This window comes from Pygocentrus nattereri, chromosome 5 (genome assembly GCF_015220715.1).
Source record: "Pygocentrus nattereri isolate fPygNat1 chromosome 5, fPygNat1.pri, whole genome shotgun sequence".
Lineage (NCBI taxonomy): Eukaryota > Metazoa > Chordata > Actinopteri > Characiformes > Serrasalmidae > Pygocentrus > Pygocentrus nattereri.
The window spans coordinates 2,959,379-2,984,378 of NC_051215.1; the positions used below are offsets into that span (position 1 = coordinate 2,959,379).

Here is a 25,000-nt window from a genome sequence, read left to right on the forward strand (position 1 = left end):
GAGAGAGAGAGAGAGAGAGGGAAAAGAGAGAAAACAGAGGGAGAGATAAAGAAAAAGAGAAAAAGAGAGAGAAAAAAAAGAAAGAGAGGGCGAGGCAGGAGAAGTTGAGAGAGAAAGAGGAAAAGAGAAAGAAAGAGAGAGGAAGGAAAGAGAAAGGGAGAGAAAGGGAGAGAAATAGTTCATGCCATTCTGAGAAAGTGCTGCACTGACTGTATTTGAGGAAAGTGGTGATGCGCTGTTTACTCATAAATAAATTGTTGTCCATCGGTTGTTGTATTTTGATTTACTTACGTTTGACCGTAATTATGTTCCTGTAATTTATTTTGTTCATCTGGAAATTGTGCAAACATTTGAAGCAGGAACCGTCAGTCATCTCTTTCCCTCTCTCCTCTTTCCCTCCTCATCCTCTCTTTCCCTCCACTCCCTTTTTCTCTCACTTTCTCGTGCATTTATTGAACTCCAGTAGAGCAGAGGTGTTGAGGATGTTGAGAGTGTTAAGGGAGTTGAGGGTGTTGAAGAGGATGTTGAGGTTGCTGAGGGTATTGTTGGTCTTAAAGGTGTTGAGAATACTGAAAATGATGAGGGTGCTGATGGTGTTGAGGATCTTAAGGATGTTGAGGGTGTTGAAGGTGTTGAGGGTGCTGGGGAAGTTGAGTATGTTGAAGGTGTTGAGTATGTTGAAGGTGTTGAGGGAGTTGAGGGTGTTAAGGGAATTGAGGATGTTGAAGATGTTGAGGATGTTTAGGGTGTTGAGGGAGTTGATGGTGTTAAGGGAGTTGAGGATGTTGAGGATGCTGAAGGTGTTGCGTATGTTGAAGGTGTTGATGGTGTTGAAGGTGTTGAGGGAGTTGATGGTGTTAAGGGAATTGAGTATGTTGAAGGTGTTGAGGATGTTGAAGGTGTTGAAGGTGTTGAGGGAGTTGAGGGTGTTATGGGAATTGAGGATGTTGAAGGTGTTGAGGATGTTTAGGGTGTTGAGGGAGTTGATGGTGTTAAGGGAGTTGAGGATGTTGAGGATGCTGAAGGTGTTGAGGGTGTTGAAGGTGTTGAGGGTGCTGAGGAAGTTGAGTATGTTGAAGGTGTTGAGGATGTTGAAGGTGTTGAGGGAGTTGATGGCGTTAAGGGAATTGAGTACGTTGAAGGTGTTGAGGATGTTGAGGGTGTTGAGGGAGTTGATGGTGTTAAGGGAGTTGAGGATGTTGAAGGTGTTGAGGATGTTGAAGGTGTTTAGGTGATGCTGGGTTTCTGCAATAAAACATCTGTACTGTATTTATTTTGCTGTGTTTGTAAAGCTACATTTGCAGGATTAGATGTTTATGTAGCAACATCTGCAGATAAAAATATCAGCGCACTTTTTCTGTATCAGTGCATCCCTACTGTTTAATATATGACATTGTTATGATGCTTAGAGCACGCGCACACACATACACACACAGACACACACACACACTAACACACACACACAGACAAACACGCACACACACACACACACACTAACACACACACACACAGACAAACACGCACACACACACAGACACACACTAACACACACACACACACAAAAACACACACAGACACACACTAACACACACACACACACTAACACACACACACAGACAAACACGCACACACACACAGACACACACTAACACACACACACACACACACACTCATACACACACACACACACACTAACACACACACACACAGACACACACTAACACACACACACACACAAAAACACACACACACAGACACACACTAACACACACACACTCATACACACACAGACACACACTAACACACACACATGCACCACACACACTAACACACTCACACAAACACACACACTCACACGCACACTTACACGCGCGCACACACACACACACGCACGCACTAACACCCCCCCACACACACACCTTCCTTTCTCTTTAATTAACATCAAATCGGGATCCTGTAATGACTGTCTCGTGCCTCCGTCAACCACTGCGCTCCACTCATGCGCGTGGAGTCCGGTGTGTGTGTGTTAGTGTGTGTGCGTATGTGCCTATATATATGTGTGTGTGTGTGTGTGTGTGTGTGTGTGTGTGTAAACTGAGCCGTGGAAAAAAACCGGGAGGCCCAATCGCCTTCCCGGGATCCGCGCACCGTATAGAGTTACCGAGTAAACCCCGCCCCCTTTTCCTCTGCGCGTCTGGCCACGCCCCCCTGTCTGGCTGGCTCGCGGAGCAGGAGGGAGGCTCGGCTCCACGCACGCACGCACGCGCGCGCGCCCTCGCTTACACACACTCTCTCTCACGCGCTCAGAATCGAGAGGAAAAGCAGAAGATGGCTGACCGCACCGGGCATCGCGCGCTCGCGGCAGCAGCAGCAGCATCTCCGCGGCTCCGCGCACGTGCGCCGTTCGCCCTCGCGCAACTCTGAAACGCGTCTCGCGCCCGCTTTCGGAGGGCAGGGGAAGGCGAGGGAGGGGAGGGGAGGGGAGCGGAGCGGAGCGGGGGCTTTTTATTTTTCTACCCGGGAAATAAAGGAAGGAATTAAGACAGAACAGCCGCCCCGCGCGCCATGGCCGAGATGGAGAAAGAGGGAAGACCTCCAGAAAGCAAACGGAGCAGGAAACCGGCTCACCCCGTCAAGAGGGAGATCAACGCCGAGATGAAGGTAGGGCTCGAGATCGGCTCGGCTGCGCGCGCGCCTCTCACACCAACACCAATCACGCCAACAGCACCAATAGCCTTTAACACCAGCTCGAGCGCCAGTAATACCAGCGCTTCAACACGAACACCAACAATGGCAACTCGACCCACACCACTACCACCACTAACACCACTACCACCACTATCACCACTAACACCAGTAACACCACTAACACCACTAACGCCAGTAACACCAGTAACACTAGCACCAATAATACCATCGCTTCCAACACGAACACCAACAATGGCAACTGCAACAACACCACTACCAAAAATATTACCAACACTATTATCACCACTAACACCACTAACACCAGTAACACCACTAACACCACTAACACCAGTAACGTCAGTAACACTGGCACCAATAGAAATATTAACACTACACCAATAATACCAGCAATTCCAACACGAACACCAACAATGGCAACTGCAACAACACCACTACCAAAAATATTACCAACACTATTATCACCACTAACACCACTAACACCAGTAACACCACTAACACCACTAACACCAGTAACGTCAGTAACACTGGCACCAATAGAAATATTAACACTACACCAATAATACCAGCAATTCCAACACGAACACCAACAATGGCAACTGCAACAACACCACTACCAAAAATATTACCAACACTATTATCACCACTAACACCACTAACACCAGTAACACTGGCACCAGTAGAAATATTAACATTAGCACCAGTAATGCCACCATAAACATCAGCAATGCCAACCCTAACAGCAACATTACCACAGCTAACATGATAACAACACCACTAATACTAGCTTCAGCACCGGTTACACCAACAATCGCACCAAAATGAAAATCAGCAATACCAACTCTAGCAACACCAATACCAGCAATGCCAGTAGTGCTACCACAAACCCACCACTAACCAACACTTGCACCAATAAAACCAACAATTCCACCAACATGGACATCAGTATTACCAATACCAACAATGGCAACCACATTACCGCCAGTGACTGGCAAAAAATTCTAAATCTAGCACAAGTTAAAGCAACAATTCCACCAACACAGACATCAGCATTATCAACTCTAGCAACACCAATACCAAAAATATTAAAACCAATATTAAAACCAATAAATCCACCAACACCAATATCAATGATGCCAAATATTTAAGCAACATTACCATTAATTACACCACTAACACCAGCACACACAGCAATATTAACAGTCACCACTAATATCAAGTCCACCAACATCAGCGATGCCAACTATAATACCGACATATTACCACCTATTAATACCATTAACACCAATATCAGCGCCAACAGCAATATTAACACTAGCACCAATAATACCAACAATTCCACCAGCACAAACATCAGAAATGCTAATTGCAACAATGCCGACTATATTACCGCCAATATTGCCACCAATAGTACCGCTATTCCACCAACACCATCAGCAATACCAACAATATAATCAACATTACCACCATTTACACCAACACCATCAGCAATACCAACAATATAATCAACATTACCACCATTTACACCAACACCATCAGCAATACCAACAATATAATCAACATTACCACCATTTACACCAACACCATCAGCAATACCAACACTATAATCAACATTACCACCATTTACACCAACACCATCAGCAATACCAACAATATAATCAACATTACCACCATTTACACCAACACCATCAGCAATACCAACAATATAATCACCATTACCACCATTTACACCAACACCATCAGCAATACCAACAATATAATCAACATTACCACCATTTACACCAACACCATCAGCAATACCAACAATATAATCAACATTACCACCATTTACACCAACACCATCAGCAATACCAACAATATAATCACCATTACCACCATTTACACCAACACCATCAGCAATACCAACACTATAATCAACATTACCACCATTTACACCAGCACCATCAGCAATACCAACAATATAATCACCATTACCACCATTTACACCAACACCATCAGCAATACCAACAATATAATCAACATTACCACCATTTACACCAACACCATCAGCAATACCAACAATATAATCAACATTACCACCATTTACACCAACACCATCAGCAATACCAACAATATAATCAACATTACCACCATTTACACCAACACCATCAGCAATACCAACAATATAATCAACATTACCACCATTTACACCAACACCATCAGCAATACCAACAATATAATCAACATTACCACCATTTACACCAACACCATCAGCAATACCAACAATATAATCAACATTACCACTATTTACACCAACACCATCAGCAATACCAACAATATAATCAACATTACCACCATTTACACCAACACCATCAGCAATACCAACAATATAATCAACATTACCACCAGTAACACCAACATCATCAGCAATACCAACAATATAATCAACATTACCACCAGTAACACCAACATCATCAGCAATACCAACAATATAATCAACATTACCACCAGTAACACCAACATCATCAGCAATACCAACAATATAATCAACATTACCACCAGTAACACCAACATCATCAGCAATACCAACAATATAATCAACATTACCACTATTTACACCAACACCATCAGCAATACCAATATAATCAACATTACCACTATTTACACCAACACCATCAGCAATACCAATATAATCAACATTACCACCAGTAACACCACTATTCCACCAACACTAACGTGTAATACCAATGCCAACTATACAGCCAACAATAGTACCACCAACACCAGTGCCAACAGTGCTAATGTCAGTGCCAGTAACTAGAGCAATAAAACCATCCACACCAACTCAGGTGCCAGTAATCACAACAATTACACTCACACCAATACCACAAACACCAGTCCCCACCACTACCACCACCAATAGGCTACTATCAACAAGACCAGCACCACCAATAACAAGTCAGGCTATACCGACACCACCAAGCCGTGACCAGCACCAAACCCACCAGCAACTCCACAGGGACCAGCAGCAGCACTGCCACTCCACCCTCAACACTAAATAGAGAGGCATTCATTCACGCTGTGTGCGCGCGTGTGGCTAACTTTGAGTCTAATAGGTCAGCATATGTTCCACTAACCCGAGCACCACCAACCACCCTCCACCGTTCAGTTGACATTTATTTATTTATTTATTTATTTATTTCCACCCCTCTGCCCCAAAAAGGTGCTCAGCAGCCGGTTGGCACGAGAGAAAACACACGCTTCACGGTGGCTCCTCGTGTGTTTGTGTGTGTGTGTGTGTGTGTGTGTGTGTGGGGGGGGGGGTTAGTGTTTGGGTTTGGAGTGGATCACTGAGTGACTCAAATGAGAGGTTTGCTTCCGAGTAGGGCTGCATCCCCTCTGTTGCCTGTGCTCTTGTGCGTCCAGCTGAAGACTCCAGATGTGCATCTGACATGAAGGCATGTCGTTGAACCCCCCCCACCCCCCACCCCCCGTGCTCGGTGGATGCACCTCGTTTTGTGCCCCTTTGCGCCTTTGTGTGCGCGCCGCTGCGCTGCTGCGCGGATTTGCGGCGATAAAGCTGCGCTCGTGTTTGATTTTGCAGGCCGCGTGGAGCTGCTTTGTCTCGCGGCGTGATTCTTTTGGGTGCTCATTGTTTGTAGGTCGCACACGAGCTGCTGTGAGGGGATCGGGTGCTGTCAGCTGTGCTCTGTTTTACGTCTCGGTGTTGTGTACACGGTGCTCCGGAATTCCACTGATTTTCCATAATTCAGCATAAATCAGTGAGATGTAAACAGTCGTTCAGTGTGGTTTGGTGTGAAAACACTAGTTTTGTAATAGCAGTGACTAGTTTGACTTGGAACACTACACGTACCCCTCCACTGTGAATGTATTAAAAAAAAAAAAAATCAGGTTTTGGTCAAAAACCTCAAAACTATCACAGAACGGTGTCTCAGGCATGTGAGGGAGCTTTTAGAGGTGGACGTCTGGTTCCTGTCACCACCACCGTGAACAACTCTGACTCGGTAAGCTTCTCTAGAACAGAGCGTTGCACACCGAACCGCTCTGAACGGCTCTATTCACATCTTAATCTTGTAATTATGTTGAAAATTTGAAAGATTGGTGGAGTTCCCCTTTAAGGAGAGGCAGTTTGAGGGTTTTAATTTTATTATGTAGTGAAGATAAAGATTCTTTAACAAATATGTGGGTTGAGGTGCAACCAAAAACGAAAGGGAAACTCCACTGATTTTCCAAATTTTTGTAAACAGTCATTCGGAGCGGTTTGGTGTGAAATGCTCCGTTCTAGAGAGTCAGATCTGCTCACTGTGGTGGTGATAGGAACCAGGCGTCTGCCTCTGAAAGCTCCTCACAGACAGTTACTGCATGGAATGGTAATGCATGTGCTACCTGATGTCTGACACGCTGTTTTGAGATAGTTTTGAGAAGATTTTGACCTAAAACACACATTTTTAAATCTGATCATGACGGAGAGGTGCATGCAGGGCCAGTGCATCACCACCGCTGTGAACCATTTCACGTCAAACCGCTCCGAATGACTTTATTTACAATTTTGCAGAAATGTAGAAATTTGGTGGAGTTCCCCTCCAATGTGATGTCTTGGTTTTAATTCAGTAAAAGGCCTTTTTAAGTGTCTTTGAAGTGGAAGTAATTGTTCTGCGTATGGACTTAATGCTGCTGTGAGCTCAGAGCTGCTGGAGGGGCGGAGCGTCCAAAATTTGACAGGGATTAATTGACTCGTCAACGCTCGCCTGTCTTCTTCTGAGCTTCGTGTCTCTGCGCTGCTTCCTGTGAGCTCAGGATCTCTGCGCTGCTTCCTGTGAGCTCAGGATCTCTGCGCTGCTTCCTGTGAGCTCAGGATCTCTGTGCTGCTTCCTGTGAGCTCAGGATCTCTGTGCTGCTTCCTGTGAGCTCAGGATCTCTGTGCTGCTTCCTGTGAGCTAGCCTGTCTCTGTGCTGCTTCCTGTGAACTAGCCTGTCTCTGTGCTGCTTCCTGTGAACTAGCCTGTCTCTGTGCTGCTTCCTGTGAACTAGCCTGTCTCTGTGCTGCTTCCTGTGAGCTAGCCTGTCTCTGTGCTGCTTCCTGTGAGCTAGCCTGTCTCTGTGCTGCTTCCTGTGAGCTAGCCTGTCTCTGTGCTGCTTCCTGTGAGCTCAGGATCTCTGCGCTGCTTCCTGTGAGCTCAGGATCTCTGTGCTGCTTCCTGTGAGCTAGCCTGTCTCTGTGCTGCTTCCTGTGAACTAGCCTGTCTCTGTGCTGCTTCCTGTGAACTAGCCTGTCTCTGTGCTGCTTCCTGTGAGCTAGCCTGTCTCTGTGCTGCTTCCTGTGAGCTAGCCTGTCTCTGTGCTGCTTCCTGTGAGCTCAGGATCTCTGTGCTGCTTCCTGTGAGCTAGCCTGTCTCTGTGCTGCTTCCTGTGAGCTAGCCTGTCTCTGTGCTGCTTCCTGTGAGCTAGCCTGTCTCTGTGCTGCTTCCTGTGAACTAGCCTGTCTCTGTGCTGCTTCCTGTGAGCTAGCCTGTCTCTGTGCTGCTTCCTGTGAGCTAGCCTGTCTCTGTACAGCTTCCTGTGAGCTAGCCTGTCTCTGTGCTGCTTCCTGTGAGCTAGCCTGTCTCTGTGCTGCTTCCTGTGAGCTAGCCTGTCTCTGTGCTGCTTCCTGTGAGCTAGCCTGTCTCTGTGCTGCTTCCTGTGAGCTAGCCTGTCTCTGTGCTGCTTCCTGTGAGCTAGCCTGTCTCTGTGCTGCTTCCTGTGAGCTAGCCTGTCTCTGTACAGCTTCCTGTGAGCTAGCCTGTCTCTGTGCTACTTCCTGTGAGCTCAGGATCTCTGCGCTGCTTCCTGTGAGCTAGCCTGTCTCTGCGCTGCTTCCTGTGAGCTAGCCTGTCTCTGCGCTGCTTCCTGTGAGCTAGCCTGTCTCTGCGCTGCTTCCTGTGAGCTAGCCTGTCTCTGTGCTGCTTCCTGTGAGCTAGCCTGTCTCTGTGCTGCTTCCTGTGAGCTAGCCTGTCTCTGTGCTGCTTCCTGTGAGCTAGCCTGTCTCTGTGCTGCTTCCTGTGAGCTAGCCTGTCTCTGTACAGCTTCCTGTGAGCTAGCCTGTCTCTGTGCTACTTCCTGTGAGCTCAGGATCTCTGCGCTGCTTCCTGTGAGCTAGCCTGTCTCTGCGCTGCTTCCTGTGAGCTAGCCTGTCTCTGCGCTGCTTCCTGTGAGCTAGCCTGTCTCTGCGCTACTTCCTGTGAGCTAGCCTGTCTCTGTGCTGCTTCCTGTGAGCTAGCCTGTCTCTGTGCTGCTTCCTGTGAGCTAGCCTGTCTCTGTGCTGCTTCCTGTGAGCTAGCCTGTCTCTGCGCTGCTTCCTGTGAGCTAGCCTGTCTCTGTGCTGCTTCCTGTGAGCTAGCCTGTCTCTGTGCTACTTCCTGTGAGCTAGCCTGTCTCTGTGCTGCTTCCTGTGAGGTAACCTGTCTCTGTGCTACTTCCTGTGAGCTCAGGATCTCTGCGCTGCTTCCTGTGAGCTAGCCTGTCTCTTGCCTGACCGAATTCTGGTGTTAATAAACCGCACGTTAAAAATTTGCTGCTCAGCTGGAGAAAAAGTGTTTTTATTGCTGTTTCTGTTTCTGTTTTTGTTCACTGCACTTTCATTAGTGAGGCGGCGGTTTCGTAGCGTGGTGGAGGTGGTGATCGATTAGGTCAGTGGTCTAAACGCTCTTAGCATGTTTGAAGACGCAGTGAAGTCTGTAGATTCTATTTGTTTTACTCTTTATTCTGCCGTTGCTAACTTTCCATGACATTAGCGGCCCGTTTGGCGCGCAGCCCTGCTGGGAAAGTGCCTTCGCGTCGCTTTTGACAGCAGCGGAAAGGAACCAGTCGTCTCAAACTTTCTCTTCAGCCGTAGCGACGCTGCCATGCGCTGAACATTTCCTGCTTGTCTGGATGTTCTGCTCATCTTCATACTTCATTCAGGCTGATGGTGCTGCAGAGCACAGCGTAGCCGAGAGGAAGGCGCAGCTGACAGCAGGCCTCGTTCACACATACAGATAGTGTGGAAACACGTATAGAGAAGCTGAAACATTCGGCTTCAGATCTGTGATGCATAGTCCAGAAATGGGCCATGCGCAGCTTCCCACTGTAAACTTTAATTAGCCTTTGTTTAAATAATTTGTGGTAATAATTATTATAATATTCAATGATAATAATTATGTATTACCATTTTGGAGGTACGAGGTTTTGTTCTGATAACAGTGATATATGTGTGTGTGTGTGTGTGTGTGTGTATATATATAAAACTATAATATATATGTACAGTACTAGGGGTGGGCGATATGGCTCTAAAATAATATCACGATATTTCAGGGTATTTTTGCGATAACGATATTTTTGGCGATATGACAAAACACTGAATAACATTTATTTAAAAACATGCTATTGCAACAAAATAAATATTACCATTTTATTTAATATAAATATGTTTCAAATATTTAGTAGACACAAAAAAACTGATTCCGATTGAGATATTAGTCGGATTATTAACAGATTATTAGGATGCATGTAAACAGTGGCTATTGGCTGCTGAGCACTCTTCGCGGTATTAGCCACGTTTAATAGAGTGCGGAATGGAATGCGTCCATGTAAACACCTCAGTCGGAATAGTCTAGTCAATTTCTATCCGATTGGACAAGGTGAGTAATCCTCTAAATAATCCGTTAAATAGAAGAATTATATCCGTGTAAATGCCTGAATCCGATTACACACCAATTGGAACGTGTAAGTACGCTCTGCGCACGCGCGGCGCGTCATAGCGAAAGGTTTATAACGTTCAACAGAAGCTGGTCTGCAGAGGAGACGAAGTTCATGCTCTGAGCTTTAAAAGACGGCGGTGGGACGGACGTCCAGCTTATGTGTCTCAGAGCCGTCAGAGACGTCTTCCTCTCGACATCAGTTTAAAGCAGTTAAAACCACAAGCGCGACAACTGGAAACTCATCTCACGCCGACTGGACCTCACGTGATGTTCGCTGTCATGGTAACGTTCACTGTCAGTGCTGCTCGGATTACTTGTAGTGAGCATGTAAACGAAGATTTTCCATCAGATTGTTGAACAGAGTGAGAATAACCACCTCAGTCTGGATCCGTAATCCGACTGTATTCAATCGGATCAGCAAAAGTCTTCTTCGCGTGTAAACAGCCAGTTTTGATTTTCCTCATACTCCACTGAGCGCTTCTGCTGGAGCTGGTGAAACAGATCAGGTGTGTTTCCCCCTTTTGCTGCTACAAGCTTCTCGCATATCTTGCATATTACTATGATCTGTTGTACATCCGAGATTTTATAACCAAACCACCTCCACTCTGCTGAAGTCGGCCCCCTTTTTGGGAGAAACTTCACCACAGAGCTGCTTTGCTCCAAACGTCTTTCTGTTCCAGAATGACTCGCGCAACGAACGTGTGCCGTGCCATTCATAATTCAAATAAACAGAAAAACAATAAACAGTAACAAGAATTTCTTGGGTCCATATTTTTCCTTGACACCTTCACGGCCGCCACAGAGACTCGTTAATATCATCAATGACATCATGAGCTCAATTTACTGAGCACTGATTGGTCAAACCAGGAGCTGCTTTATAACTACATATAATACTGGGCTTCCTCGAGGAGAGGCTTGGTTGGAAATGGGCGAACACACACACACACACACACACATATATATATATATATATATATAATCATTATTAATCTATAAATTTTGTTTTTTCAAATATTAACACTTTCAGTTCTGTATATTAACACAGTACTGTATATTAATTTTTATACACTGTATTAACGCTTTGAGAACACATACTTACAATACTTTGGCCTTAATCTCTGATTTGTCTCTCAAAGAGGAACCATTTAAAGGGGAATTCCAGCAATTTTTAAAATTGTCTGCATAGTTGAGTCATTGGGATGTAAACAAAATCATTCCAGGTGGTTGATGTGAAATACTACTCTGTAAAGAAAGCGTAGCGGCTCGGATTTCTTTACAGTGGTGGTGATGGGAACCAGGCATTGTGATGCCTAATAAAGCCGTAACACAAATATAGACATTTTGTTTACTATCCAAACCACCAGTGAACCTACACGAGTCTTCTGAGTTTATATGGAATGTTGATGATGGAAAATCAGAATTAAATACGTTTTCTTTGGGGACTGTTTTGCCTTAGAACTCCCTGCATGTATCCCTCCTCCATGAATGGATTTTAAGCCAAGATCTTCTCAAAACTATCATAAAACAGCGTCTCAGGCATCAGGCAGTGAATTCATAACCATTTCATGTAGGAACTTTCTGTGAGGAGCTTTTAGAGGGGACGTCTGGTTCCTATCACCACCACTGTGAGCAGTTCTGATAGTAGGCTTCTCTAGAACGGAGCGTTTCACACCAAACCGCTCTGAATTACTGAAATTTTGAAAAAAGGAGTTCCCTTTAAGGCTAATCCCAAATAAGGAGCTCAGAGTTGAAGCCTTTTTTTCTCTATGGAAACAAACAGTGTGTCCCAGTTCTGCGGCTGCATCCTTCGAAGGATGCGGTTATGAAGGCGTATCCTTCAGAGGCTGCGTAGACCCATGAAGGCTTAACCGAAACCGAAAGTTCTTTCAAGACTGAGCCAAAAACGGCGCTTTGCTCCCTAAAAAATAATAAAACGTTAGAATAAGTTTTGCTTCAGACCACATTTGTTTTTTAACATCTGTATCTTTAACAGTTCGACTCAGTTTAAACCCAGAACTTACAATTAAAGCGTCTCCTCAGCCGCTGTTCGCTCCTCTGCCGACTACGCCATGCTCTTGAATTCTCGCCGGCATGCGGTGAACCCCGGGATCTGTTGGCTGGCGAAGGATCCACTCGTTGGATCCTTTGTTGCCATGGAAAAGAAGGACACATTTCTCGGCTGCATATGAAGGAGCCTTCACAATGGGACAGTCTTGCCGTGGAGTGGGCCTTCAAATGCAGCCTCTGAAGAACGCAGCCCCTGAATTGGGACACAGCTAAAGAACGGCACACTATAAAGTTGGCATTACCGTCTCCTGTGGTAAGCAAACAGGTTTTGTTTCTCCTCTGAGTTTCTTTGGATCTCCTGAATTATGAAGAGGTTGTTAAGTGGTTGGAATGTGGAAGTTGCAACGTACTTGCAGACACGCTGCTTGCATTGAACTGACATTATAAGATTGACAAGCTAACCAAAAATGGTCAAATATGCCAGTTGAGTTGCTTTGGCAGTGGTAGAGCACAGTTTGAATGGCTGGGGTTGGTAAGTTCAAACTGCAGTCACAGAGTAAAACAGCTATTTAGATATTATAGGTAGATATATAGGAGATAGATAGATGACTCTATTAAGAGGAGGGAAGTTCTTCTGTCGCAGCAGTTCAAAGCGCAGTGAAGAGCAAAATAAACAGGAGGGAAGTATTGTTGTACACTGTTTATATATATATATATATATATATATATATATATATAGATACATAAAGAAAGACAAACAATAGAATAAAATATGCTAGAACAATAAACAATAAGAGTAATGTGCAGTACACAAATACTAAGTTTTTGCATTAATACTGAGCAGGAGACACAGTGCGGCGGTGCCTGTCCCTCTAGTGAATGAGCTGCTGACGATGGACTGTAGCAATAAATGTTGTACAGTTTACCTTTAACGATACGTCATTTATAGACACATAAACAAAGTGACAGTGCAGTGTGTGATATTAGTGGACAAATAAACAAAAATAAACAGTGGTTGGTGGTTGGTGTGGTGGTTGGTTAGTGTAGTGGGTAACACCTCTGCCTTGTAGACTGGGGTTCATGCCCCAACCAGGGCAAACACCCTACACTATACCAATAACAGTCCTTGGGCAAGACTCCTAACGCCACCTTCGCCTCCCTGTGTGAAATGTAAAATTGTTAGTCACTCTGGATAAGAGCGTCTGCCAAATGCTGTAAATGTAAACAAAGTGACAGTGCAGTGTGCGATATGATAAACAAAATTAAGTAAATAAAACCTGTCCCAGTGTTTTTAATATTGTTTTGATTCTTTTAGGGCGAAATTGAAAGATTTTTTTCATCATGAGTTAAATTTTTAAATGAAATATCTTTATTTTTTTTTTATCTTTGCTCCACATTTTCACGTCACTTCTGAAAGTTTGAGTTTTAGTCTGTGGGGGCGGGGCCTTATTTTAGCCACACCCCAGCCTTTTAGAGCAGGAAGTCAGGCTGCATCCCGGTCCCTCATGGCCACATGGAGAGCAGTTAGATCCCATTGTTTTGAAGTAAATGTGTCCCAAAATCTGAAAATCAGTGTGGAACATTGGAACTCGTCTCTACCGAAACACGTTTTCTAAAGTTGAGTAAACTTTTTTTAACTGTAATGGAAACGCTCAGTGCTGTGTTTGCTGGTTGTGTATTGGCTGCGTCTTTGAGCTCAAAATAGGCTAAAATTGTCTCTACTGAAACATTTGGGAAAGTTTTGAAGGTATTCTGATTGTTTTGTTAGGGACAAAATGGAATCATATCTTTTAATAAAATAAACATAATTAAAGTATTTAAAAGTTGGGTTTTAGTCTAAAGCCCAAGATCAGTTAAAAGAGCCAAATGCGTTTCAGCTTTGACTTTGAATCAGTTCAGTAGAATCATCCAAATAACGTTGATGAAGTTTAATAGACTTATTTTGATGCAGCGTCAGTTCAGTGTGCAGGAGTGTTAGTTTGCTTGTGGCATGTATGTGGCATTATTTCTATTTTGACGTATTTCGATCAGGCGATATTCAAGGAGGGGAACCGCTTTGGAACATTTGTGGTTACTGAGTGATCACAGTGCAGGAGCTGAGCTGTATCAGTGTGGGATCGTGGGGTCAGTCCAGATAAAGTTCTCTGTGTCTAGAAGAAGGTGCTCCGGCTAAGCGCCGGTCAGTCCGAAAGGCAGAGGTGTGTTTTCAGTAAATCTCTGATTTCGCAGTGATTCAGTTCAGTCACGTCTCCTTAGGAAACGATTCATGAATCATGAAACCTTAAATTTCACTACAATTTGATTTGACTCATTTATGTTGATACAATTCAGAATTATTATTACGAATTTACAGGATTAAATGGTTCTTTGCATCATGAAAGGGTTCTTCAGACTGATGGAGAATGTGTTGTAGATGGTTCTATATCACTAAAAAGGGTTCTACTATTGTTAGGATGTCAAGTCTGTAGAACAATAGAACAATGCTTTTTGGTGCTATATAGACCCATTTTCAAAAAGGTTCTATATAGAACCACCCACAGCACATTCTCCATCAGTTCTTTGAGTGTCTTTACTAAAGAGCCCTTGAAGAACCATCTTTTTTGATGGCGTACTTACACAATACTGGGATACAGATAATAAAAGCGGTGCATCGTTGTTTTACAGTAAATCTCTGATTTCGCAGTGATTCAGTTCAGTCACGACTCCTTAGGAAGCGATTCAACAATTTGATCTGACTCAATTATGTCCATATGATTCTGAATTTTTAGTAAAAATACACCGACTACACAAATGTGACTAAAGGAACTGCAGTGGCGCCAAAAAGTATTTGGACATTGCACCATTTTCAAAATGTATTAAGGTCATTGTTTTTGGAAGCAAAATGCCAGATGTGGCTTTTATTTTGAAACGTCCATTTCAAGATCGGCAGCTCAGGCAACATATTCTTTTAAAAGCTGGGTTTCAGATCGTTTGTTTGCAGGTTTGCATCCAAAATGTCTTTATACACTTCCGAGCTCAGCAGCACCACCGTAAGAAAAACAGCTCCAGACTTCGAGGTTTCCGGTCTGTGCGTTAGAGAACCCTCAGTGCAGTCTGGCCGGAGCTCATCTCCACACAGACGGCCAGCCTTCAGTCTGATGTTGCTCTAAAAGTGCTTTTCTCTGGATTAAATATCATTTTGTTCAGTGTTTTATGAAGAAACCTAAAGAACTTCTTGAATGTTTACACATGTATAAAGTGTCCAAATACTTTTGGGGTTGTGGCACACTCTTAAAAATGATGGTTCTTCAAGGGTTCTAGTAAAGACAGTGGATCCGTACAGAACCCTAAACACTCAAAGAACCTTGTGAAGGTTATAATATTCTACATCAATCTGAATTATATATATATATATATATAGAGTCAGAATTGTTCACAGTGGTGGTGATAGGAACCAGACATCTCTCTCTAAAAGCTCCCTCACAGAAAGCTACCTCATGTCCAGCAATGAGTGCTGTGTCAGTGCTGCACTGTCCTGTCTGTTTACTGGGTCTAATGTCTGTTTAATTTATCCTATTTATTGTTTCTAGCTTAATTTTGTGTTTGATGTCTGCACGTTCGCACGTTGTACTTTGTGTTCCTTGTTGCACCGTGACGTTCCTGGAGGAACGTAGTTTCACTCCTCTGTGGACTTGTACAGAGATGGAATGACAGTAAAGCCTCTTGACTTGACTAGACTTCATGAAATGGTTATGAATTCACTGCCTGGTGACTGAGACACTATTTTATCATAGTTTTGAGAAGATTTTTGCCCCAAATTATTTTTTTTTCCTTTTTTTAAATTCATAGTGGAGGGATACAGGGAGGGTGTCGTGAGGCGAAATAGTCCCCAAAGAAACCATATTTTCTCAGATTGTCAAAATTGAAAATTGTCACAATTTTCCCCTCATCAACATTCCATACAAACTCCGAAGACACGTGACGGGGCACTGGTGGTTTTGGATAGTAAATAAAATGGCTTTTGTTTGTGTGCTGTATTTGTACATGGTAGAGACTTTTCTCCCACTCCTGGCTCTGGTCCTTCCTGGCTCTGTATGTTTTGTGTATATTTATTATATTTCATTTATTTAGTATTTAGTTTTTTGTATGTTGCTTTGTTTTGTTTGCACTGTTTTTAGTGTGTGTGTAATACCTGCCCTGCTGTAGAGCTGATTACCTGAGCATCGCCACATGAACCTCCCGACATGTTGTGCAGAAGACAAATAAACTTGAACCTTGGACTTGAAACTATCTTTGTGTTGTAGCCATGGCGACCCCTGGTTCCTGTCACCACTACTGTGAAGAGATCGGAACCATTTCAGACCAAACCCACTCTGAATCGCTCCGGTTACGTCTCACGCGCTCAGTTATACCAACATTTTGAAAGATTGGTGGATTTGCCCTTCAAAGAAGCAGCATAAAGTCGGCTATGTGTGTAATTCGGTGCTGTCTGTGTGAGTCTAAGGAGACGCTGTATTGAGGAGGGTTGAAAGCTGCTGTGTTTCAGTGCTGCGTTCTAACTCTGCGGTGTGTAAACGTCCCGTCTCAGGTACTGCAAACACAATCACATGACAGTGGAGGCACTGCCAGCGTATAGCTTACACTGAGTCAACAGGAGCGCATAATAAAGCAATAAGCCACACGAGGCTGCATGTAGAGCGATTTTATCACGGGGAAAGGATGTTGTTAGGGAGCAAAACTCCCTTCCCTGTGATAAAATCCCAGTAACATACTGCCCAAAGTGGCTTATTGCTTTTATAAAACCGCTGCCAACATAAAATATTATAAAATACACACAAATAATGTAGTTCCTTTAGCGTATGGTGTCGTTGCCAAGAAACCAGGGACCACTGAATGAGGAGAACGTCTGGTCATCCGTCGCTGTAAACTGGAGTCGTTTAATGAACTTTTTAAACTTTTTGTCATGTAACGATGAACACATGATAACGCAGCACTGTTTAATGCAGAAACTTTCACATTATAAGTACTTTCTGGTCACCAAATCACCACCGTGAGTCTTATTTAGCACCAATCCAGCGCTGCCCTCTTCTCACGCTGAGGCTGAATCTCAAGCGGCTTCCTGCTCCCTACATAGTGCACTATGTAGGAATGTAAGTACTGGATCCTGCAGCACAGCAGTGAAAAGTACAGCTAAGAAAGAGTGATTTGGGACTCAGACACACTCACACTCGCTAAATGATGCACTTTTTGACTGTAGAGGCTGGAATTTCTAAACTTTCAGAGCTAGAACACTATTTAGGGAGTACAGAGCCATTTGGGATTCAGCCTGGGTTTGATGTGGCTTCTGACTGAAACGCGGACATTTGAAGTCATTCAAGTTACATTCTTTAGTTGTTTATACTGCCCATTTACAGTGAATCGTACCGTAAGTACTTCAGTTCAAACCTGAGATCGTAGTGATGGAGTTATTTAGGCTGTTAGTTACCGTGTAGCCTGTTTGCTTAGAAACTGTTAGAAAGGAGCTTTCAGCCCTCCTCAGTAAGCGTCTTCATAGACTCACTCAGACAGCACCGGATTAAACACATAAACATCTTTATCCTGCTTATTTAAAGGGGAAATCCACCAGTTTGTTGTTTATAGTGTTTGACAACAGAGAGATTCTGAGGGTTTGGTGTGAAACGGTTCAGACGTCTTTACAGTGGTGGTGATGGGAACCATCCAGAACCACCAGAGAACCTACCCGAGAGCTTTTATATGAATGTTGATAATGGGAAAAAATCAGTATCTGGGAAAAAAAATTCACTGGGGACTATTTTGCCTCACAACGCCTTGCATGTATCCTCCCACCGTGAATGGATTAAAAACAAAAAGGACAAAAGGACAAAAACATCTTTTCATGTAAATCTGTCTGTGAGGAGCTTTTAGAGGTGGACGTCTGGTTCCTATCACCACCACTGTGAGCAACTCTGACGCTGTAAGTCTCTCTAAAACAGAGCGTTTCACACCAACCCGCTCTGAAAGAGTTTGTTTACACCTCAATCGTTTAATCATGCAAATATTTTTGAAAAATATTTGTAAAGTGGGTGGGTCTAATCTTGGGTACAGCACTAATCACAGGGCTGGTGTGTTTGTCCCGCCCACACTGCTTTAACAAAACTGTGTTCACCTGCAGGAAAACTAACAACCAAGCGGAAGCTAACTAAGCATGAATAACTGAAACTTCAAGCTAGTTGTGGTGAGCTGTTTGTATGTTTGGTGTCCATTTGTTTGTACAACTTGCCATGCCAGCATTCCCTGAATGCAGTGAAGTGGATAAGAACCTTCTTTAGGACGTTGCTGTATAAAAGCTGGGTAATGTTATTAGCGAGTGGACGCAGCTGGGTCTACAGCACCACCTGCATATGTACAGCCAGTTCCTGTAATTTCCCATCTGATTGCATTATTATTTTTAGTTCTGCTTCAGTGGTCTAGCGGGCTGGGTGTGTTGGACTGAGGAATGTCAATAAAGCATGCTCATTTGAATACTAGGCCACGCCCAGATATCTCTCAGGCGAGTTTTATTAGATTTTGTTGTTTCTTCATTCAAATTTTGCCAGATGTTTATTAACACTATTTTAGTGTAATATGTATACAAAAGTTTTTTTCAAACTACGTCCTTGTGCAGGGGTTGGCAAGAAAGTCCATTTTACCCTTTCAACAACAATCAAACCACCTTGGGAGCCACAGCATTTAATGTCCATTTTATGTAAACATGTCTCAGTATGTGCCAATGTACCGGTGTAGACTAAAATATTATATAAGTGAAAGTGCAGACTTTCTTTGCTCTGCTTTAAGCTTTAGCTGTAGCTGCTTAGCTGCTTTTCTCGCATCTCCGGCAGGAAACTTTTCCACAAAAGTGGAAAATGTTCTTGTAAAATTTCTCTTAACGTTCAGCTTTTTACGAAGCTGAAGTCGCTTCTCATTCACAGCTTCTTGTTTGAACTTTTCTGTTCCATCTTAAATGGTGCTTGAGGGCCCAGAATGTAACTGTAGCACCATTTAAGGTGGAACATGAAAATTCCAGCAAGAAGCTGGCAAATAGCTGACTTTCAGCATTATGACTTTTTAGTGTTTCAGCTTCTCGTTGCAGATTAAACGTATCAGGAAACCAGCTGGAGTGACTGTAAACACTAATAAGTCCATTCGTCTCCAAACTATCGATGTCCGTCTTAAATCTCTCTCTTTGCCGTTTCGTAGCTACTAGCTGGGCGAGACTGTTGTCTGTGTTGCTATGGTGACCAGCCGTCTGCGCTGATCTTCAGGGTTAAAGGGTGAATCAGCAGTTCTACATTAACTCCAGCATTTAGGACCATTTACTGTTAAACTGTGTTGAAGGATCAGCAGAGCTTTATTTTACTGTAGAGGAGGATTATTTTATTATTACCTACTGATCTGATTCAGCTGTGGAGCCGCGACAGGGCAGTAACAGAGGCTCCGGAGCGGCATGTTGCCGACCTCTGGTCTATGGTAATCGACTGTGCTCCCCAGAGGCAGCAGATATAGATGAGGTTGAAAAGCGCTGGAGTATTCCTTTAATTACATCTTTGTCCCTTTTCCTCTTGAGCTCATAGTCACGGCTGTAACGTTATAGCACCTCTGACATCATTGCGTGTGTCTTTAGGGAAGTCTAGACGGCTGAGTTTTCGCAGTAAGCCGCAACCGCAGCTCTCGTCACAGCAGGACTCCCAGAGCCAGAGCACTTAATGATATACAATATATATATTTATATGTTATATACAAATTACAGCAGCACTTCTCTTATTTGAGCGCTGTTGTTCAAGCTTTAAGTGCAGCCAAGTGTACACCCCCCCACACCCCACCCCACCCCCCACTCCAAATACAGTCAATCAGCCAAGACACATTTGGTGTCTTCAGTTTTGCACTGGAACTATGAGTCTAATGTAGCTACCGCCAATTGGAAGAGTGTGTACAACACTTTGCAAGGTGCTACCTGCATGTTTAAGTCATCACACATTGTGTGGAGTTGTTCGGCGTCTCTAATAGACTTGATTATGTGGTTTCACACAGAGTTACAGACTGTAGTCCATCTGTTTCTCTGATACTTTCTTACCCTGTTCTTCAGTGGTCAGGACCCCCATGGACCCTCACACAGCAGGTACTATTCGGGTGGCACAGCACTGCTGTGTTTAATCCACTCGTACCAGCACAACACACACTAACACACCACCACCACGTCAGTGTTACTGCAGTGCTGAGAATGACCCACCACCCAAACAGTACCTGCTCTGTGAGGGTCCATATGGGTCCTGACCACTGAAGAACAGGGTAACAGAGTATCAGAGAAACAGATGGACTACAGTCTGTAACTGTAGAACTACAGAGTGCAGCTATACAGTAAGTGGAGCTGATAAAAATGACAACGATCAGGGTTGTTTCTGAACACACTCACGCCAGTCTTATGACATATTATTGTGTATGCAAAAATGAAAAAAGAATGAAAGTTCAATAAAAACCTACACTTTTTTCCACATATCCCAGATATAATTGATCACTTTGAGTAAGGTCCATTTTTATTTGTTTGTTTATTTATATATTTCTTTATTTTGCTGTTGTGTTGTATAGTCTTGTTCAAAATTAAGCCATTACGTACAAGTTATTACCTTTTTAGCATCAGAAAAAAAGCAGAAAACTCATTTTTAACAGAAAATGACACAGAAGCCTCAACAACTAAATCTATTCTCAGCTCTGTGAGGGTCAGTGAGTCTCTCTTCACCTACATTCCAGCTTCCAGGCTTCTCAGGAGACTCACTTTCAGCTCCTCAAAGAACCTGCAGACACGCCTCCAAAGCTCTGTCTGAGAAGTTGAAGTGATCAAACCCATTCAGTGGTGCTGAGGTCTGGACTCTGGGGCGGTCAGTCCATCGCTCAGCTTCTTTGTTTGTTGTGTCCGTCTCCTTTTCTCAGCGAGGTTCTTCTTGATCAGCTACACGTCCTTTCAGACCCACAGCGCTGAGTGGTCTTCTCACAGTGGAAGGACGGACAGAAACCCCTGTGGATGTTTTCAGATCTGAAGCAGCTTGATTTTCTTTAAATGCTTTAAAGCTTTAAATGCTGTTTATCTGAGGGGGAAGTTTCGGTGCCTACCAGGTCTTCCAGGTGGTTGTTAGGAGCCTCGTTTTCTCTGTAGCTTTTAATCAGTTTTTGAACTCCAGTTTTGGAAACTGTTTTTTTTTTTGTTTTCCTTTGACCTTATTCGAGTGCACTTTTTATATACTGTATCTACTGGATAATTAAAATGAATAGGTCATTGAAAAAATGAAAAATGGTCATTTTGAGTGTAAAAGTATGAGTAGGTGTGTCCACACTTTTGACCAGCACTGTATGTTCAGATAATAAGTCAATAAGTCAGTAAGTGTGTGTGTGTGTGTGTGTGTGTGTGTGTGCGGCCCTTTAACCTTGATGAGAGTGAAACCGCACCGACACCTGCTCCTCCATGTTTCTCTGTGTGTCTGAAAACGAGCCTCATTAAACTCTGCTCCGGTAACTCAACCCCACAGATCTAATTCAGCTGCGCTCCGTCAGAATCCGATCCGCCTCCACCGACACAAATGTTTTGAGGGAAAAGTTCTGTTTTGTTTCCATGGCTTTGCTTTTTCCTGTTTTTTTTCCTTTTTTTTGATTCCCATGCAGTCATGGAATAATAAATGTGCGGTGGGTAATTCAATACGTATGAGTGATCCTTCGCTCGCCGAAACCAGGGCTCAGGAGCCGCCGCTCGGCCCAAAAATGCCCAACTCGACCTCTCCGCTGCTCGGCAAGTCCGATCACGTGCATTCTGAGGTTTCATCGGCCAGCCAAGTGGTCAGTCTGTTCACCATCAAATGATACGCCAGTAGGTCCCCCTGCCTGAGGCTGGGCAGTATTGGTAAAATGACAAAATATTACTTTTTTTCCAACTATATAACAGTATCAGATGACATTAACCCTGTTTCCCAGACATTATTTCTGTCTGCTTTAGTGCTCCCTCATCCTTTACACTTTTTTCTTCAATAACATTGATGGTGTAATGCGGGAGAGCGATGATGAGCCGGACACACATGCTGAGAAGCGAGATTTATTAGGGGCAAATCCAGATTCAGGGTCAAATCGTTCCAGGACACGGATTGAACAGGGAACAGACATGACGAAAAGAAACACTACTAAACACACAACGGAGGCCAGCAGAGCAAACACCCCACAATACAATACCAGCAAACTCACAGGGGCTTAAATACAGGCACAGGTTAACAAGACACAGGTGGTTAACAAGAAAGAGGTGAGGACCAATCAAGGGTGGAGTCTAGAAACAAGGGGGCAGGACAGGGAAGAATCAAAACAAGGAAGCAAAACAAAAGCACATGGTGGACTGGGAGGGGCCAGTCGTGACAGATGGAATATATTTTGATGTTTGGTTTACATAAACGGAAGCAAAGCAGACTTTCATCTTCATGAGTGAGCAAGCAAATCAGCATTGCTGAAAGTGTTCTCGTTGTGTTTAAATGCTTTTTGTTTACTGTGTTGGTTGTGCAGGATTGCTTTATATGAAGAAAGCTGCAGTTGTCCGTTTAATCTCAGCACAACCATCTTTGTGGAGAGGTGTAAAGTCACTGTAACACTCATTGCTCGCGAGCAGCTCAACCCACACAACCTGCTGTCCTAGCTTACAGAGTTACGATGACAAAATATTTTATTTTGACTATTTTAACGAATATTTGCGTTGATTTCTATTCCGCTGGCAAAATGGCCACTAGGGGGCCTGTAGAAAGAGGCTAAAGTTAGCTTTAATAAAGTGAATGCGCTCAAGATTCCTGAGTGAACGCCTTTCAAACCCGACCTAGCTTGTTCCCAGACTTTGAACTGTTCTTACAAAGCAGTCACATACAGTGCAGCAGCGACATTTCTTGCACTAAGAAGTCGTGTAGGACCCCCAAGCCACCAGGAGGCCCCCTGCGATTTTCTGGTATTTCTCTATTTTTTCTTATTTAGAATTTATTTTATTCACATTGAGAATTTTAGAGTTTCCCTTGCATAGGCCATAGCTATGTATTGTTTGACTGCCTTTATATCAGCATTTATTAAATGTGTCTCTTGATTAAAAATGAATGAAACCACAAAGGAACGGAAAAATCATCAACTTCCCACCGGATGTAATCGATCCCCCAAAACGTGTTCAGATTTTTCTTCTTTAGTTTAGCGCTGAAGCTGCTGGGCTGGTGTAGCTGATACAAAACGTCTCTTAACCCGCTCAAACCACATCCAGTCACTCAGGTCATCACACAGATGTGGTTTAGGACACAGTATGTCTTAGAAACAATTAACAAAAAATTTACAAAACCTCACTGTGTAACTTAATGCTGCGGTCAGACACTTTAGTGACCAGTGTCTGCTACTGTTTGATAGCAGTGTTGGCCACAGCAGGGCAGTGAAAGAGCCACGTGCAGTTCCAGAACCCGACCCCTGGCCTATACCGCCGTCAGCAAAGGGTGTCACTGAAATGCCCAATAATCAGGGGTGTCCACATACTTTTGGCCGCATTGGGTCCTTTTGTAGTTTGTTACAGTTTTGAAGCTACTCATCTTCTTTATTTGTGCATTGTTTTGTTTGTTTGGCCCCCAGACCACTACATTGCACTTCAGCCCCACAAGAGAAAAAGTTTAGGCACCCCTCCTCTAAACCGTCGGGCAGTAGTGTGCACTGTTACTGTTCATCGTCAGAGCCCAGTCTAGCCTTTGACCCCGTGGGCGCGTAGGCCGGTTCTCCGTTTGTGTTTTTGTGCCGCTTCTGCTGTGTTTTTCTCCGCTTCTCTTTCTGAGCCTCAGCGCGAACATGAGACCTGAGCATTATGACTTTCTCCCTTTCATATATCAGATTTCCACTCACGCACACACGGCAGCTTCGCTGGAGCCCAGCGCTCACCGCTTAACTTCACTCTTCCTCTCTCCCTTTCTCAAACAGCGCAGAGAGAGGGAGGGCTGAGAAAGAGAGAAACAGAGACTGTGACCGAAAGACAAAGGAAATGATAGACTGAAAAGAGAGAGAGAAAGAGATATAGAAAGCAGTCAAAAGAGAGAAGATGAGAAAACTAGAGAGAAGAGAAAGACTGAGAGAAAGTAAAAGGTGAGAAAGACAGAGAGCAAGAGAATGAACGAAAAGAGAGGCAGAGAGATATAGACAGTGATAGAGAGAGTAATAAAGAGCTTGAGAGAGAAAGAGATGTAGTGAGGGTAATAGAGAAAGTAAAGAAGAACAGAAAGAAACAGACAGAGTGATTAAGAGAAAGTAGAGTAGGCGAGGGAATGATAGAGGGGTAGAGAGCGAGAGAAAGAGATAGAAAGATAATTGAGAGAAATATAATAGATAAGCGAGAGAATTAGAAAAGAGTGAGAGAGGCATAAAACAGTGAGGGAGAGAGAGTCTGACAGGGTTGCCTTCATCTCGGCCTGCTTTCATGTGCAGCACGGTAAACTAAGCCCGGGTGAGCGGAGAGGGGGATGAGGGAGGGAGGGAGGGAGGGAGGAAGGGAGCGAGCGAGTGAGAGAGAGAAAGGAATGTAT

At 43.8% G+C, this 25,000-nt stretch overlaps 1 protein-coding gene across 5 annotated transcripts in view; it reads left to right on the forward strand.

The window, feature by feature from the left end:
* Nucleotides 1-2,500: 2,500 nt before the first annotated feature.
* The window catches only part of sobpa (sine oculis binding protein homolog (Drosophila) a), a 107,127-nt gene continuing 84,627 nt past the window's right edge, over nucleotides 2,501-25,000 (forward strand). For all 5 annotated transcript variants that reach the window (XM_037538597.1, XM_017718239.2, XM_037538598.1 and 2 more), the window contains exon 1: nucleotides 2,501-2,661. In XM_037538597.1, coding sequence (XP_037394494.1) covers nucleotides 2,566-2,661 — 96 coding nt within the window. In that variant the 5' untranslated portion in view covers nucleotides 2,501-2,565. The remainder of the gene's footprint in view (nucleotides 2,662-25,000) is intronic.